The 15,620-nt window shown below is 35.8% G+C and overlaps 2 protein-coding genes across 2 annotated transcripts in view; both read right to left on the bottom strand.

Moving 5' to 3' along the window:
- Nucleotides 1–1,451: 1,451 nt before the first annotated feature.
- On the bottom strand, nt 1,452–4,858 carry LOC113681484 (uncharacterized). The gene is made up of 4 exons (XM_027198573.2): nt 4,567–4,858; nt 2,645–2,728; nt 1,935–2,035; nt 1,452–1,818 (listed from the first exon to the last, which is right to left on the bottom strand). The coding sequence occupies exons 1-4, from the start codon at nt 4,634–4,636 to the stop codon at nt 1,621–1,623; spliced, it is 453 nt and encodes a 150-aa protein (XP_027054374.2). The 5' UTR covers nt 4,637–4,858; the 3' UTR covers nt 1,452–1,620.
- Nucleotides 4,859–6,146: 1,288 nt separating this feature from the next.
- Nucleotides 6,147–15,620, bottom strand: part of LOC113681467 (prostatic acid phosphatase) — a 10,156-nt gene continuing 682 nt past the window's right edge. The window contains exons 2-13 of the mRNA XM_027198555.2: nt 15,181–15,273; nt 14,794–14,889; nt 14,245–14,331; nt 13,794–13,859; nt 13,036–13,134; nt 12,577–12,663; nt 11,897–12,023; nt 10,440–10,519; nt 9,117–9,229; nt 8,535–8,642; nt 8,242–8,342; nt 6,147–7,513 (exon numbers count right to left, since the gene is read on the bottom strand). Of these exons, the coding sequence (XP_027054356.2) occupies nt 7,341–7,513; nt 8,242–8,342; nt 8,535–8,642; nt 9,117–9,229; nt 10,440–10,519; nt 11,897–12,023; nt 12,577–12,663; nt 13,036–13,134; nt 13,794–13,859; nt 14,245–14,331; nt 14,794–14,889; nt 15,181–15,273 (1,230 nt within the window). The 3' untranslated portion in view covers nt 6,147–7,340. The remainder of the gene's footprint in view (nt 7,514–8,241; nt 8,343–8,534; nt 8,643–9,116; nt 9,230–10,439; nt 10,520–11,896; nt 12,024–12,576; nt 12,664–13,035; nt 13,135–13,793; nt 13,860–14,244; nt 14,332–14,793; nt 14,890–15,180; nt 15,274–15,620) is intronic.

Raw genomic sequence — 15,620 nt, 5'->3', positions numbered from 1 at the left:
GTATTAAGAACACTGTTTTTAAAGGCGGTTCTTACATACTTGAACAAAACCAAAATTATTAACTGGTGCTCACACCACTTCAAGACGTCATTGCCCGTAGACTTCGTCATTGCACTATACTATAGTGAGAATACTAATGTTTTCAGCCTGTGCGCCAAATCATAGCTGTTGTAATTTTTTAATCGGGTAATTATGAGATTGAGCGAAACGAAAACCAGTAATGAGAAATCCATCATACAGTTAAAAGGATTCCACTGGGAGCCTTTTGGCAAAATTAAGGGACGGAGCGGTTGATTGGAAAGCGTCACTTGAGCCCAGTTGTTAAAAGGGTGGATAACTCTATCCAACTGATAAATAGCCCTCCAGCGGATAAGTGTTTACAAACCGTACTGCGCTATTCATCGAATAGAGGTTTATCCTGTTGATAGTGTTATTTACCCTTTGAACGACCTGGGTCTCGATGATTTGGTACGAGTATGATTATTTTATTACAGCGCGTGCTGGATATGCCTTTTTATCTGAATTACGTGGTAAAAACCTCCCTTCCAGGATTTCATACGGTGTGCCCCTAACAAACATCTCCAAAAATGATGTTAACGCTTTTTTCAAATTATTCTTTTGCTAAATGCGATTAGGTAAACAAAAGAAAAGAACTCCCAGCGCTCATTCTATCTAGACACCTCGAAGGACACAGCCTTAAAAAAAGGAAAAAAACTGTTCGAGACTAAAAATTAAAAGTTTAAGAGAGCACGAAAATCGTTTACTCCATCCAACAATGTGCTTGCGCTGAAATTCTGACAGCCTGCAGCCTATAATTATTGTCAAACTTCTGCCCAACATTCATCATCCCAAATCAGTTGGGCTTGATATCATAAATAATCCCTGTTATTTTAGTGTTATTTAATGAATGAATCGTTAGAATTGAAATTTCAAAATGAAAGGGAGTGATTCATTTTAAGAGGAAACAATTTCTGCTTTTACCACCTCTTTGCAAAAATCAGTCGAGAACACTGGGTAAAATAACATGAAGAAGAGTATAAATTTGACCAGTTACAAACTATCATGACCATCAGTCATGAGTCGCAGGTGAGAGAGTAGAAAAAAAAGTAAAGGATGCTGCATGCGAGTTATCTGATGAACTGTTCTTTAGCAAAGCTAGCCTCCTTTCTTTTCTGTCTACAAACCTCCTCTAAGATTTCTAACACACAGAGGAAGAGGAGGGGCAACATTTTTCAGTCGTAGAGTACTTTTACTTCTTTTATAGATACCATAAATGGCAGAGGTGTTTCCTGCTTCCAAATCCACTGTCTACACCAAAATGCAAAAATAGGATCTTTCTACTTTGGTACCAGGTGGCAGTCATTCACGGATTTAGATCAACGGCCCGGAAAATGAGGAAAATTATAATCAACGGTGATATAAGTAAGAAAACAGCAAACTTTCAACTTTCCCGTTGTCTGTGAACATTTTTAATCTACCTTGTAAGTGCAAAATTCAAGTTACACCCAAGCGTACATTTTATGGTTTAAACTTTTCATTCAATGCGTTACACCTTCTAGTGGGAAGTTATGACAACGATACACGAGGCAGCGGAATAATTCGTTTCCAAGCCCCCGTCATTCACTGCTGACCCGGTATAAAGATAACAGGGATCTGAGTGTGCTTGATGACGTAATCACTGACTCCACCTAATAATGTGCGCCGTAGTGTTGACATCCCGCGGCCTCCCATCACAATACAAGTAACCTTTTGCTGGTCAGCTATTCTGTGAATAGTCTCGCCGGGTTTTCCAGCTTCTACCTTGATTTTTGCCTTTAGCTGGAGCAAAAGAACGGAAAGAAAACAATACTAATGTGCATGTCGTTGCCCTTTTAGAAAAATGTGAAATAAGGTCAAGATACCTTACAATATTTAGTATTATTGTCACGCTTTACCCTTCTCTCCTCGCATTTGTGTTTGTACTTCTCGATTACCCTGTCTTTTTTCTCGTCGTGTTCTTTTAAAGTTTGTTTCCATTCTTCGGAATGTGCTGAATCTGCAAGTTATAAGTAGGCAATTATGTGTGAGATTTTGGAATACTAAAGACCATTGTCCCAGAAAATTAAAGGAGAAAGTGAAAATTCTCAAGCACCTCATAGCCGTTTCATAAACTAAGAACCAGCTCCCCCGAAGAGAAAAACAAATTTGCGCATTTCATTAAAAATGACTAGGTATACAATTCAGGCGATATGCTGCACCCTCGATGTAGAGATAGCCCTACAAGTCTTTCATTAGTCTTGAAAAAGAAAAATTAAGATCTGCATTTTATTTTTGAACAAAATGGCTTGGCTTCAAATTATGAAGATGCGGAAAAGATCAGCAAACGAGAATTAAAGTTAAGTGGAATCAATGTGCACTTCTGGCGAAAACTGAATTTTGCAACTCAAGAACTTAAAATTGATTAAGGAAAGACGTTATTTAATCGTAACGAGCGTGAAGTAAAGGGAAATGTTAGTTTCTCACAAGGAAAAAAAACTTCATACTTTTGTTTTCTCAGGGTTCCAAACTTTTCAAAAATTGTCATTTTTCAGCGACTTTATATAAAATTGGAGGGTTGAACGGAATCAGATACCGAGGTAAAAACAGCTAAGACACCTCAACTTACGCAACAATGCTGGAGGATCAAGCTTCTCGTGACAGTACAGCACGATCAGTGAGTTCTCTGCCTGATGAACATGATTCAAATACCCTGCAGACATGAACAAAGAAGTTTTACCTCTGAAACTAAATGTGTCGGTTGGGAGCAAGAAACTTAAAAACTGAACATAGTCGGAGTATAACTTTAAAGGAGAGGAATTAATAGTTAACTGCGTATTTTTATTTCACCGAAAGGTCAGAAGTAATGACCCTGATATAACATATCACGCTCGAACCCAGGCCTCGTGGCCAGCTCTTCTCGTTGAGTTTATTATGAAAGTGGGCAAGAGGTGGACCCAAAAAGCACATGTCTTGATTAAATCTGTCTTCTTCACAACGTACCACAAATTGTCCCCAAAATTGATGTAAAAAATGAAACCTGCCGAAGGTCTGATGAGATTTTGTAAACCTCAGCATGCTTATTGAATCGTCAAGTTGTGACAGTCAAATCCTTCTTCATTTGAAACCCAGATTGCCGACGAGTGATAGGCCTTTTTACATTTTCTACAACCTTCTTTATTAATACGACTTAAAAACTGATTCACGACTTTCATATCGGATATGAAGGTAATAGACGGTAAGCTTTTTGTGCATCTCTATATTAGTAGCCAAAGCTAATTGGCATAACATAATCAATAAAGGAAATAAAATAATATAAAGAGAACCAGTGGAAAGACAAACCGCAATTCATTGCAATCTCAGCTGAAATCTGCCCTGTAAATTATTTATCGTGTGCAAGGACTGATTTCAGCTGACCGGTGTCACCTCGAGGGAACCCACATTACCGCTTATTTCATACATAATTTTCACTGATAACGTTGCCAAAATCGTTAATTTGGGCATTTTTCCGGTAAAAATCTTCAAAAACACTCAGATATTTTCGTGTTAAAGCTCCATTTATGAGCAAAGTGAAGAGGGTGTTGACCAAACAACACAGCTAAGTTGCGATAAAACATAATCAGGAGACTCAGGAGACACCATCTGTTATCAAACATTTGATAACAGAGGGTTGGAGAAAATAATGGATAGACCTTCGATTAATTTTTTGTTTTCCTTTTTTTAGTTGAGACAATAGCCTTAGAATTCCAAGAATACTCTCTCTCGTTAGATGCGTATAGTACAAGAACGATTACATAAAGAAACATAACACAATATAAAACTGTTGATTTCAATTTCCGTTTGAATATAACAATTTTAAGTCTTTTTATGGCAACACTGTTGGCCAGAATTTATCTTAGTTTCAAGCGATGCTAAAAGCATCCTGTTTTGATTAAATTGGACTGCATCATCAAACTCCATTTCTTCTAAAACGAAAAAACGAAACTGAATTTTGGCCTTTTTCCAAATTAAGTTCGAAATTTGCGATATCATATTACTTATATCAGCGTGTATCTACGACAACCACATCTGCCGGTGAAAACTGCTAAAATTATTCAATTGAGTTTCTAGTTATGCGGTTTTTACATGGGAATCTTTTCTCAACGTTTAAAACGATACTTAAGTTATTCTTGAATCATTTTTAGTTCAGTTTGGAATTGAAGGCCATGGTAAGTCATATGAATTTCAGAGAAAGACGCTTTTGTGGTTATTTTTAATACTGCAAAACTGACGCCGTCGTCAAATCTGAAGCAAACGCTTCCGTCATCTTTAACTCGTGTTTCGATAAAATTTCCGATTTTAATTCATTCTCTTTCTTTCATTTTTTCCTTTAGGCTAGCGGGCGCGAACCTATTGACAACCAAAGAAGAAGATTAAATCACTTTGTCTCTACCAGAACAAAACGGAAGAAAACCTCAGTAATATATATATATTTTTTACGTATTTCGTCTCAAAAAAATGGGGAAACATCATTTTTATGTGAAGAAATTAGGAAAGGTTTCTCTTACTCACATTCAAAAGCTCTCTCACTGTGCTCGCACTCGTCGACTGCGATTAAGACTGTTCTTGTGCTATCCGCCATTCCACCGCGCTCGCTCAAGCCTTTAGTTCAGTAATTGACCTGCGTTCGTTTCTTGCAAATTAGCAATAACGGAGTGCTAAATATTTATTCGCTCCATAGAAACCTTGACACCGAACGTCCAACTGTCTACGACGTATGTAACAACTTACTCGCCGGTAGGAGCTCTTAGCGTACTGCCAACAAACAAAGCGACTACTGCAGGTGCGAGATGCAATTATTTTTCTTATCACTTTTTCTAAGTTCGTGAATTATTAGTGGTTTAAGCACTTGCTAGGGGCTTGAGAGCGGCCTTGTAGGCTTTCTATCAGACAAGTAGCATTCATAAAAACATTCACCCTATGGTTTTTGTGATTTGGAACCTAATACCACAGAAGGCTATTGTAAAGGAACCTTTGGTATCTGCACTTAATAATACCAGACTGCAAGGAGTTCTATTTGTCTTTCTCTTTCTTGCATAAGTCCACTCAAACGAAGAATTGAGCGTTTAATTTCTTGGTGTGACTTGTTTTAAGAAACGATCATTTTAACGTCGTTCACGGGTTTATAAAACAATCAAAAACAAAAAACAGAACTAAGATAAATCAGTATTAAACTTGCTTTGATTCCAAGAAGCTTTATCAAAGGTTGCGTCGAAACGTTTCATTATGCATTCATTATGGTTTAAGACCAATCATAGCCGGCCAGGCCGTTTTCCAGTGGTTTATGTCGAGAACTGTCACCAATCGATTGCATGTAGACCACATTACCTCACTACTTAGCTGGTTTCTTCAATTTTTTTTGAAAATTTCCTGTTTAATTTGTGATTTTCATTTTAAATACGTTTACTCAGATTAATTTCTCAATTTGAAATATGAGTATAGTATAACGTATAACCAAAGAACTAAAACCGCATGTTCACCTCTATTACATATGCGTGCCTTGCGCTCATTCTATTTTTCTTTTAGTGCCAGTGGTAATCAATGTCCCCCAATGTAACAGCAAAGCAGACACACGTCTACCAAACACAGTTACTTCGCCACGGTTTTCTAGAACCAATAATCTTGTAGGCCTTCAATTCTACCAGCTCTTAACAAGTTGTGTTTTGGGGCTGTTTACATTGCCTCAACCGTCGGTAACAAGTTTTGAAAATAAGCAGCGCCAGCGGAAAGTACTGAAATCAAGTTGATATATAACTTAGCTGTGTCAGAGACCTTGTTCGCTGGCCTAGTTCCTTATGACGTCTGCTTGCAGACTGAAGATCAAGTTCACGCTCTCATACTGTACTGTAAAAATTTACTCAAGAGAAAAATGTAAACCAATCGCATAAAAGACGAATAATTTCAAAGATTAAGGCAATAGCAAATGATGTCCACTAGCGATATGCTGAATTTCTTTACAAAATTATATTCGTATATTCGCCAGTTGAATTCACGACAGATGCTAAAAGGGAAGTCTCCTTCAGCAAATTTAATGTTTCTTTTCAATCCAGCTAACTAGTCAATTGTAAAAGTGATGACACTTTCATCCAAAATAGAGGTGAACACCGCAGTAATATTCAGTTTATTTCAAAGTTCATTGTGGCTTGTGATAAGCGATAAAAATACCATTTCCTACCTACTTTAATAATTTAAAGTTCTAAAAATATAGCTGCTGAATTCATTGTATCAATTCCATTTGAAATAATAACTCATAAACGCTACACTGTTTGGAAAGTGTAAAACAAAATTGTAAAGTGCAAACCAAAACTTTCCTAATTAATAAATATCAATAAGAGAGAATAAAGTGATTAATGTGATTAATGGTGAAAAACAAAACCTACTACATGGGAAGTAAAACAATGCTACAAACGCAACACCGTTTGCAAAGTGTGAAACAATATTGTAGGATGCAAACCAAATTTTCATAATTCATAAATATCAATAAGAGAGAATAAAGTGATTAATGTCATTCATGGTGAAGAACAAAACCTACTACATTGGGAGTAAAACTAGTGTATGTATTATCCGACCCATTTTTATAGTAAGAACACATTGAACCCCCTGCAAAATATCCACACCACATCCTACATTGATATATCTTACAAATATGACACGCAATGAAAAATTTAACGCCACAATCGAAAGCAGATTAAAGGAATGATTCAGATTTGTTCTTTTTCCCCTGTACTTTTCTTTACCTGTCACGTTACTATTTGATACGAAGTTCGTCTTGTTTGTGAAGTTTGCAAAGAATTGGTTGATTTTCCGACAATCTTTACTCGGACTAACTCATAACAGTGGAACCCCGTCAACACTAAAAAGTCTTAATCGTTATCAGCCTACATTTTTTCCTTTCAATATAAGTACATTATCCAGTGGAAAAGTCATTACATTCGACAAATTTATATAATCAGGTGTGTTACTTGGATATAACACGACATTGCCTTTGTTAATTTACAAGGAAATTTGTAGCAACAAGGATGGTTATGCACATGATCCTCGGTTAAGCGCAACTCAGGCGACTCGTGAAGGAAAAGCAAATCTATCAAAATAATCATGTAGGTTTTTGAAGAAATTATTACTGTAAATGGTTTAAATCCGGTAGAAACCGCCGCCGGATTGCGTAAGATGATCGTTCTAGCGAGGGTTAGTCCTTAAAAGGACATGTGTCCTTTAAAGAGACTTCTAGATGGCTATGGGCAAAAAAATTTTAAACAATATAAAAGTGACTGGAAATGGAAGACAGCTCAGGTATCTGAATCATAATCTGGTCTGTCCAAAAGCCGAGCGTCTTTAAGCAGATCGGTATTGTACACAGTGATGTTATTTCCTCGGCATCGCTTGCGACAGCACCTGACGCACAAACAGAACACAAGAAGAGCCAACACAACAGTGACTGAAATGAAGGCTGCCAAGAAACCTGCAAGACAAAAAAATTGTTATAAAACCTCCTTACTAAAGTGTATGGTAGCTCAGGGTGATGAATCTCACGTGGTAAAAGGTTTTTCCGAAGAAATATTTCTTACTAATCAAGTTCGAGGTCTATTCTGTAAACTAAATTGATTGATCATGGCATAGCGCACGTACTTACTGAGAGATATAGGAAGATGGGATACTTTACTGTGTAGTCCAACATTCGCAGATCGTTATTAACAAGTGCAATAAGATTTTTACGATCGGTCCTTCTATAAAAACATTGGTGATTGCAAGGAGAACTAAGACTGCATGGGTGGTTTAACGGGATTCTTAATGACCCACGTGGCTTAATAGAAAGGCTAATGATATGAAAATAATCCGCAAAGCATCTCCTTTCTGGTCAGCGACAAGGCTTGACGTCACATTCTATAATTTTGTTGAAAATATAATGGAACATAGCATGAAATACTCGCATACTTCGTCATTCATGGTCAACAGGATGGGTTTTGTACTCACCTACAACTCGTACAGTTTTTAAACCTTTCAAACATCTATCGTGTCCATAAATCATGAAAGACACTCGCGTTCAAGCGGTTTGCTTTACACACACATAACGTAAAAACACTTGTAATCAACTCTATTATGCCTTGTCTGCAACTCTTACTGACGAGAATCGAATTCAAAACAAGAGCGTTTATGAGCTCGACAACAGCAAAAGACAAAGAAACTTACTCTTGTATATAAAGGTCTGGAGGCACTTCTCTTCAGCTGGTTTTGCCGCTGTTTTTCCACAAGCCTTGTCGATATCATCAGGAACAACATCCGAAGTCGCTCTGATTAAGAAAATGAAATACACAGTCGACGTTAAAAAGTGATAAATTGAAATATTTCCAAGTACCCTCTATACAAGAGGGTTGTGTCCAAACACATGGATTATGAAGCACTTTGTAACCACAAAATAAAGGAATTCTAAGTTACAGCTTCTCTTCAGGCTGACTTGGACGGTGAACCACTGAACCACTTACTTGATGAAGTCATCCATAGGGCAATCTTGTGGACAGTTTGGCAACTTGAGAGCCTTTGGATCTTTGCTTTGGCCAAATCGATACATTATACGAACCGTCGCATTTTTCCTGCGAAAGAAAATATAAGGAAAATTACCACAGTTATCACATATGGTCCATCTCTATTAGTCGCTTCTGAGAGAGAATAACTAAATGTTCTCTTGTCACAATTGATAGCTAGTATCGATAAGTAAAAGTAATGAATGGATCCTCAAGTTAAGTTTGTCACGGCTATCATCTTATAGCCAACGGTCAGACCCTCGTATGAGCGCTGCAGAACGCGCTTTTCTCCGCCCGCGCGAAGATTTGAGACCAATCAGATGAATTACGGTACTTTGCTTTACGAGGTCTGCACTACAATTTCATGTTGAAAAATAGCAGATCGACAAAGAGGCGCAAAGATCAAAACACATGTCGCACTAGCACGATTTTAAAGTAATTTCACGGTGAATCTGATGTGTGTTGAAGATGCGAGATCTTTTTCCTTTCGCATTTCTAGCCTCAGCTATTGAAATTTTCGGAAGAATTTCGTGCCTCACTTACTTAGCATCATTTTCATTTGAGAAGAGTTCGATGACGACTGCACTGGAGTAAGCCGGCTGGATCCCATCATAAATATTCAGGGCACTCAGCAAAGCAGCCACTGTAGTGTCATGCTGTAACGTTCACAGACAAACAACATGGTAAGATCAAGGTGAATTATGTGTACGAGTTAAAACTGCCATGATAGCAAGGCACTATACACCAGATAAACTTGTTGATAAGGGATTGACGCTAATAAAAGTGACATGTGATGGTTTAAAACGCTTTTAGATTGAGTGGTCTGAAGCCAAAGCTAAATTATCAGAATAAAGAAGTACATCTCAGGGATTTGCCTGAAGCGCAATGAACACCGCATTATATTAGCGCTTCGGCACTTTTCTCGCGGGAAAGTTGGAGACCTTGAGCATGCAAGCCAGCGTGAGGTCTGCAAGCGGTTTAACACTGATAACTGTTAGTGCCAGACCCCTGGTAAACCTCTCCCCGACTCGTCTCCGCGGGCGGAGAAACGAGCGTCCAGTGGCGCTGAAAAAATGAGGGCCTGCTCTTAGGCTGCGCGGTGATTGGCCAAGTCGTGATTGGTTTTAGTTTTGCATGTGATTGGTTGAGACGAGATAGGACGAGATTTCTAGACTAATCACAGAACTCATAACAAAATGAAACCAATCAAATTCAGGATTAGTTCTACCCTTACAATGATAATTGCTATGAGCACACACGCACACACGCACGCAAAAGAGACAAACAAACAAAAAAACTGGATAGTTTCTCATAACACTTGTCTCCTTATTTGGGCTCGTCACATAAAATGCTACTACCTGTCACGCAATTCATTCCCAGCTGATGGATGAGGTATCGTGTTGCGTGACGAAGACAAACGAAGACTGCTGAGCAGACTTAAAGAAAAGGTATTGCCGTACCAATCACATATCAAACAACAGCTGCAGAAAGCGCATTTCTCAAATATTAAATGCTAAATTAAGTCTAACTTCAAATTTCTGTGTGCTTTTAAGGTTTTGATACTTTCTTTTTCATCTTTACTTTCATTTGCTTTTCAGCACCAGGGTCAGCACCTTTTAAACTTCTTAGTCACATGACTACATGGTTGTATGATGAATTATTAAATACATTATTTCATATACACAACATTCTGTTTCACTCTGTTTCTTTCTTGAACAGACAAAGAACCTTGTATGGTCCATATTGTTTGAAAACCTCTCTAACTTTGTCTATAAAATAGTGATCAAACAAAGAATAAGGTGTCGCAGGGAATTAAATGGAATCATTCCATGTAAAATACAAATAAATAAAGATCAAATTACTTACAGCAGAGTAAATGTACATTTTTTTGCTATCTGATTTAAGGTAACCTTGCATGTTCTTGATAATGGCACCCACTAAACTTCCTATAAAATATGACAGAGAAAAATCTTAACTGGCTAATAAACCACTTGGGATGTTGGGAGAACACAAGAAAAGTTAGTTCAACATCCCACGAAAAATAAAAGATTAAAATAAAAATCCCAAGAAAAATAAAATATTTTTTGTTGCTCTGGCATTCAAAGTGTCCTTTTCATTTCAACCAAACCAAAGGCTTTTTATAAATTTAGATCTAGGAATTCACCTCATGTGGCACCATCTCACAGGAAAGGAAGATGTTTCAGTTTGCTATGGGTTTACAAGCAAATATACAATAGATGTTTGACCATTCAGAGTGCGTGTTGTGTCTAAGTTATATTTTAAACTGTATTATCCTCATGTTTTTGTCTAATAGAGTTTTAAAACAATGTTTTTATATACTCTTGTTTACGAGAACAGAGACAAACAAAATACCATTCATTATGCTCCAACAACAATACATTACTGAAAATGTACTTGGAAAGAGTTTCAACTCTGAATAATATTATGAAAATATAACAATAGACTACATGTTCTTGGGCATAAATATGTTTTGGGTCATACTCAGACTCATTACAGCAGAAGCCATTTGGCAAGGGGTGAGAACATAAACTTTATTACTATTATTATCCCTTTAGAGGGCATTGAGAAAATAAAAACTGAAAAAATGACAGTTAAACAACAAAACATTCTCATCAATCATGCAACCATCTAGAAGTTTAATTAAGCTTTTAAATTTTCCCTCAATGAAAATACACCTTCAAGTGAAGCTGGCAAGAAGTTGAGAAATCTTGCCATGTGAGTTTTCAAAATACATGAAAGGAAAGTGTTGTGTATTGGGCCCCCTGTGTAAATAGGTTCCAACCTGCTTTGCATTATACAAAAAAATAAAACATGGCAGACTAGACCAAGAGGTTTACAATACTCGTTCGTGCTAAGTACAGGTCAGAAAGTTTGATAAATCTGTTTACATTAATTACACAATTTCTAAACTGACGTTTTGGCATAATTAGTTAAGCTGAGTGGGTTTGGTTTAAAGCCACAAAACTTAGATGCATTTCCCCACTGGCCACAGAACTACTAAACGCAATATTTATGGAAGCTTATCTTGGAAACAATGGATGCCTAGGAATGCCTGAACAAGCTTCATTCTGTACAGCAGAGGAATCCTATATTAAGGATATCAAGCTTTGTTTGTTTGTTTGCTTTATAATAGCACATTTCTTCTTTGATTTCTCTCACCAATGCTTCAAGAAATGCTGCAAACATAGCAATGGCTTCTCAAATTTCAATTGGCTGCTTTCATTGAATGATCAACTGATTCTCACTTTTCACTGATTTATTTCAATAAAACAATAAAAAAAAATTAAGAAAGTGTGACAAACCTCCCGTCAATTTAGCTTTCTCTGGAGAGTTGAATAATGATGTCATTTCAAATTCACTCAAATTCCTGAGGGATTCCCAAGTTGTGCCATTTGTAGCCCAAGAAGGAAGTGTCAGGTTATGTGATTTCTAAATTTAAAAAAAAAAAACAAACAAAACCAATAATAAAAAAAAACCAGAAACCAAGACTGGAAAACCTAATTAAACTTGTCCAGCAGATGGCCTATCTTCACAAAAAAATTTCCCAGTACTTTTAGTATGTACCATTTCAGTGCAAAACAAGAAAACTAAAACCAGGTTCAATTCCTCTGGAAGCTAGAGACAAACATTTGATAACATTTAAATAAATAATTACCAATTTTAAACAAAGGTTACATGCAACACAGAGGTTAAAATAAATTTTATTTATAATAATAACAGTTTATTAAACTCTCTTGCAGTAACTTACTGAATTAATGAGTTATAATACAATGAAAACTTAATAAAATCAACTATGTAAATTTCCGTATACATTAAGTACACATTAACATACTTAAAACTGAAAACAGAAAACTGCACTAATACAGTCAAGTCAAATGCAGGTGGATGATGCTGAAAGAAACTACTGACCATTAAATAAACAAAGGTCATATAATACATCATAATTTGGCATATTAATTAAAACAAAAATGCCAATAAATACCTCACAGAAAAGTGTGTCATAGATTCCCCAAACATTGTCTAGAGTTACATTTTGCTGAGCATGTGCTGATATATAAGCCAGTACCTCCTGCGTTTAAACAGAAATTGCCAAGGTAATGTTGGCAAATCATCCTCAATACATGTTATAATGTATACATTATTCTTCATAATTGCACACTGCTATGCATTAAGACTAAGGGGCACAAAGAAATTCTGATCAGAAAATGGACACATTGATTGATGGAAGGATGAATGAATAGATGGACAAACCAAGACTCAAGATGATGAATTTAAGGCATGAATGGATTTATGGACTGAGAATCCGACAGATAGATAGACCAGTTGATGGATGGATAGATAGACAGACAGATAGACAAATAACAAAAAAATAGCCTGGGTACTAAAAGGAACCTATTGTCAAAAGGTTTTTACAAGGAAATGAAAAGATAATCCTTCTCACCTTGTTTTGTTTGGCCATATTTTTGTACTGTTCCTCTTGTTTAGAATTTTTACTCAGCTCACTGAGGCGAGGGCAAATGTAATCATATGGCCGCAGTAACTGCAAATCAACATCAATATTTTAAAGAAAGGAAGAAATCAGTAAGAAATCAGTAAGGCTACTTTAACAAGAATTGAATCCTTAAGAAGATTTTTAAGCACAAATGTTGTTATACTATCAAATTTAAAATTTCCAAAATTTACATCCCTAATTACATTCCATGTCACCTTTTAGTTGTTATTTCTAAATTGTTACCAAGACTTAACTTTCACAACTGGTAAAACATTGATAATATCAAATCCCATGCCAATAAAATATAGTCATATCAATCAGCCAATCAAGCCAAATTTGAACCTTAAAGGAAAAACATTTTGGTACGTTGAAGTGAACAAGATATACAGTAAACCCCAAAAATGTACTTAGTTAAGAAAGGGTAAGTGATTTTGAAATTGCTTTGTAACAGTAGATGTTGCACTAATAATTTATAATTTGGATCTACATTTATACCCTTAAATTCAGTTTTCTTGCCAAATCACAAAGATAAAGTCAAGCAAAAATATATCTTTCATAATTTTTTTGCCAATGAAAATACATGATAATGAATAAACCTATTTAAGACATTAAAGTTGTAAGCTAAATGTTTATGGATATTTAAGAATACTAGATGGAAAACAATTTTAAACAACTTTTCTAATACAATTATAGAAAGTAAAACTTACATAATCCTCATTCTTTGGTACCACATGAACTCCAATTGGTTGCCAGTCCAGACCATTCCTCCATATCTAGATTGAAACAGATCACCAATCATTTCTCCATTCTAATGAGACCTCCCATTAAGAGTGAATTTTCTTTCTGGCAATGATAATCCATTACACCTTTAAAGCTTAAATCTTGAACTCTGTGGCAATAATACCATTCAGGTCCACATCAGCCTCCAATTCAACTGCACCATTTAACTTCCCTGATTCATTTAGTTATTATCATGATATGAATGTGTTTCATAGAAATTACAGGCTCAGAGGTGAGTGCTTATCACAGCCAAAAAAAATGTCCAGACTTCTTTTGGAAACTTAATTAAGTTTTTCATAATTTTCAAGTTTTCAAAAACTAGTCAAATCCCTTAGTAAATCCTGAAGCAAGAACATTACTTCACAATGGTGACCTTACCTGTTTTCCATGAGGTGGATAAAGACCATTAAGCTGGGCCTGAGCACTCATGATACAGCGATCCCTATCACTACTGTGAACATAGATCTGTTACAAGGGGTAGAAAAAAAAATCAATACTAAGTCAGGTTTCTTTTTCAGTTATCACTTGTGTGATAGATTTAGAAAAAATTCACAGTGTTCCCATCAAAAGGTGGTGCCTGGGTAGTGGTCCCTGGAAGTACAAAAATTTATTAAAAATTCATCTGAACAATCCTTTTTTCCTCTCTATGTGATATAGGTACCATCCCATTCAAACATTTTGTTTAAAACCCCTACATTGCGCCTTCTTCTTCCACCTACTATTCTTTTCAATAGATACCCCACAGTCTGAAAATATTGTTGACAAATCAGTCATTAAAAATATTATATTATTGTTACTTTTCCTCACTATTAAACTGTTTTTTTTCCTTTAATATTAGTTGTAAACTGTTGTACTTTTATCGTAATGGCTAATACATAAAATAAAATATTAATTATTAGAATGAAATGAATATTAACTGGTGTCTACCTCTTTAAACAGATATGATGAATTCAGGAGCTTGTTCATTTCAACATAACGATCCTTCAGTAACCTGCCCAGTTCATATTCCTGTTTCATTCCTATCTATAATTCACAGTAAATAGAGAGAAAATGGTAATCAGATTATGTTAACAACTCTGAACTAGTGTCAAAATTAACTTTATGACAATTTAAATAGCACCCAACAAACCTTATTGTTCAAATTTGCCACAAATAAACTATTTACACAGGTGGACTCACATTCTTAACTCAAGAACTTGTTGCTACATGATTATAATAATTATTCGCTTTTTTTAGGGTGTTTGCCTTTTGGACCTCAAGTGAAAAATACAAATTGTAAAAAAACATTTTTCATTTTTAAGTCTGGGAACTAACCTGAGTAAGTTGTCCTTCTCCTTGTGGCCAATAATTTTGATATTTATCTGATTTAAAAAATCTTACAGGTGATCTGTCCCCATGTCGATAAACCTGATTAAAAGACAAACTTTGCATGTCAAAATCTCTCTTGTTCAACTCGAACTTAGTAAAACAAGTTGGTCTCTAAAGATCAAACTGTCAGACCATGGCGGGTTGACACGTCCCAATCGTAAATTATGATTCATTTGCAGGTACTAACATTTATGAAAATGTTATACATTTGATTAAACTTCCTACACTAAACCTTCTACATATAACAAAAGCTCTTGACTGTTGATCGTGCACAAAAATGGTTAAAACATGATTCTTTGTTAATTATTACGGTACGTCACGTTTTTGCCTTCGGAGTTAGAGTTATAGGTATTATACTGTATCTCTCCAATCAGTAAACATCAAAG

The sequence above is a fragment of the Pocillopora damicornis genome, chromosome 2, assembly GCF_964200805.1.
Source record: "Pocillopora damicornis chromosome 2, jaPocDami1.2, whole genome shotgun sequence".
In the NCBI taxonomy this organism is placed as follows: Eukaryota; Metazoa; Cnidaria; class Anthozoa; order Scleractinia; family Pocilloporidae; genus Pocillopora; species Pocillopora damicornis.
The sequence above is the reverse complement of the archived record's forward strand: the minus strand, read 5'-3'. Positions and strand labels throughout refer to the sequence as shown.

Coding starts and splice junctions, on each gene's coding strand:
- LOC113681484 (XM_027198573.2), bottom strand. CDS start 4,636: ATGGCGGATAGCACAAGAACAGTCTTAATCGCAGTCGACGAGTGCGAG. Junction 2,036..2,644: donor TGATCCTCCAGCATTGTTGC/GTAAGTTGAGGT, acceptor TATAACTTGCAG/ATTCAGCACATTCCGAAGAA. Junction 1,819..1,934: donor ACAAATGCGAGGAGAGAAGG/GTAAAGCGTGAC, acceptor CTTTTGCTCCAG/CTAAAGGCAAAAATCAAGGT.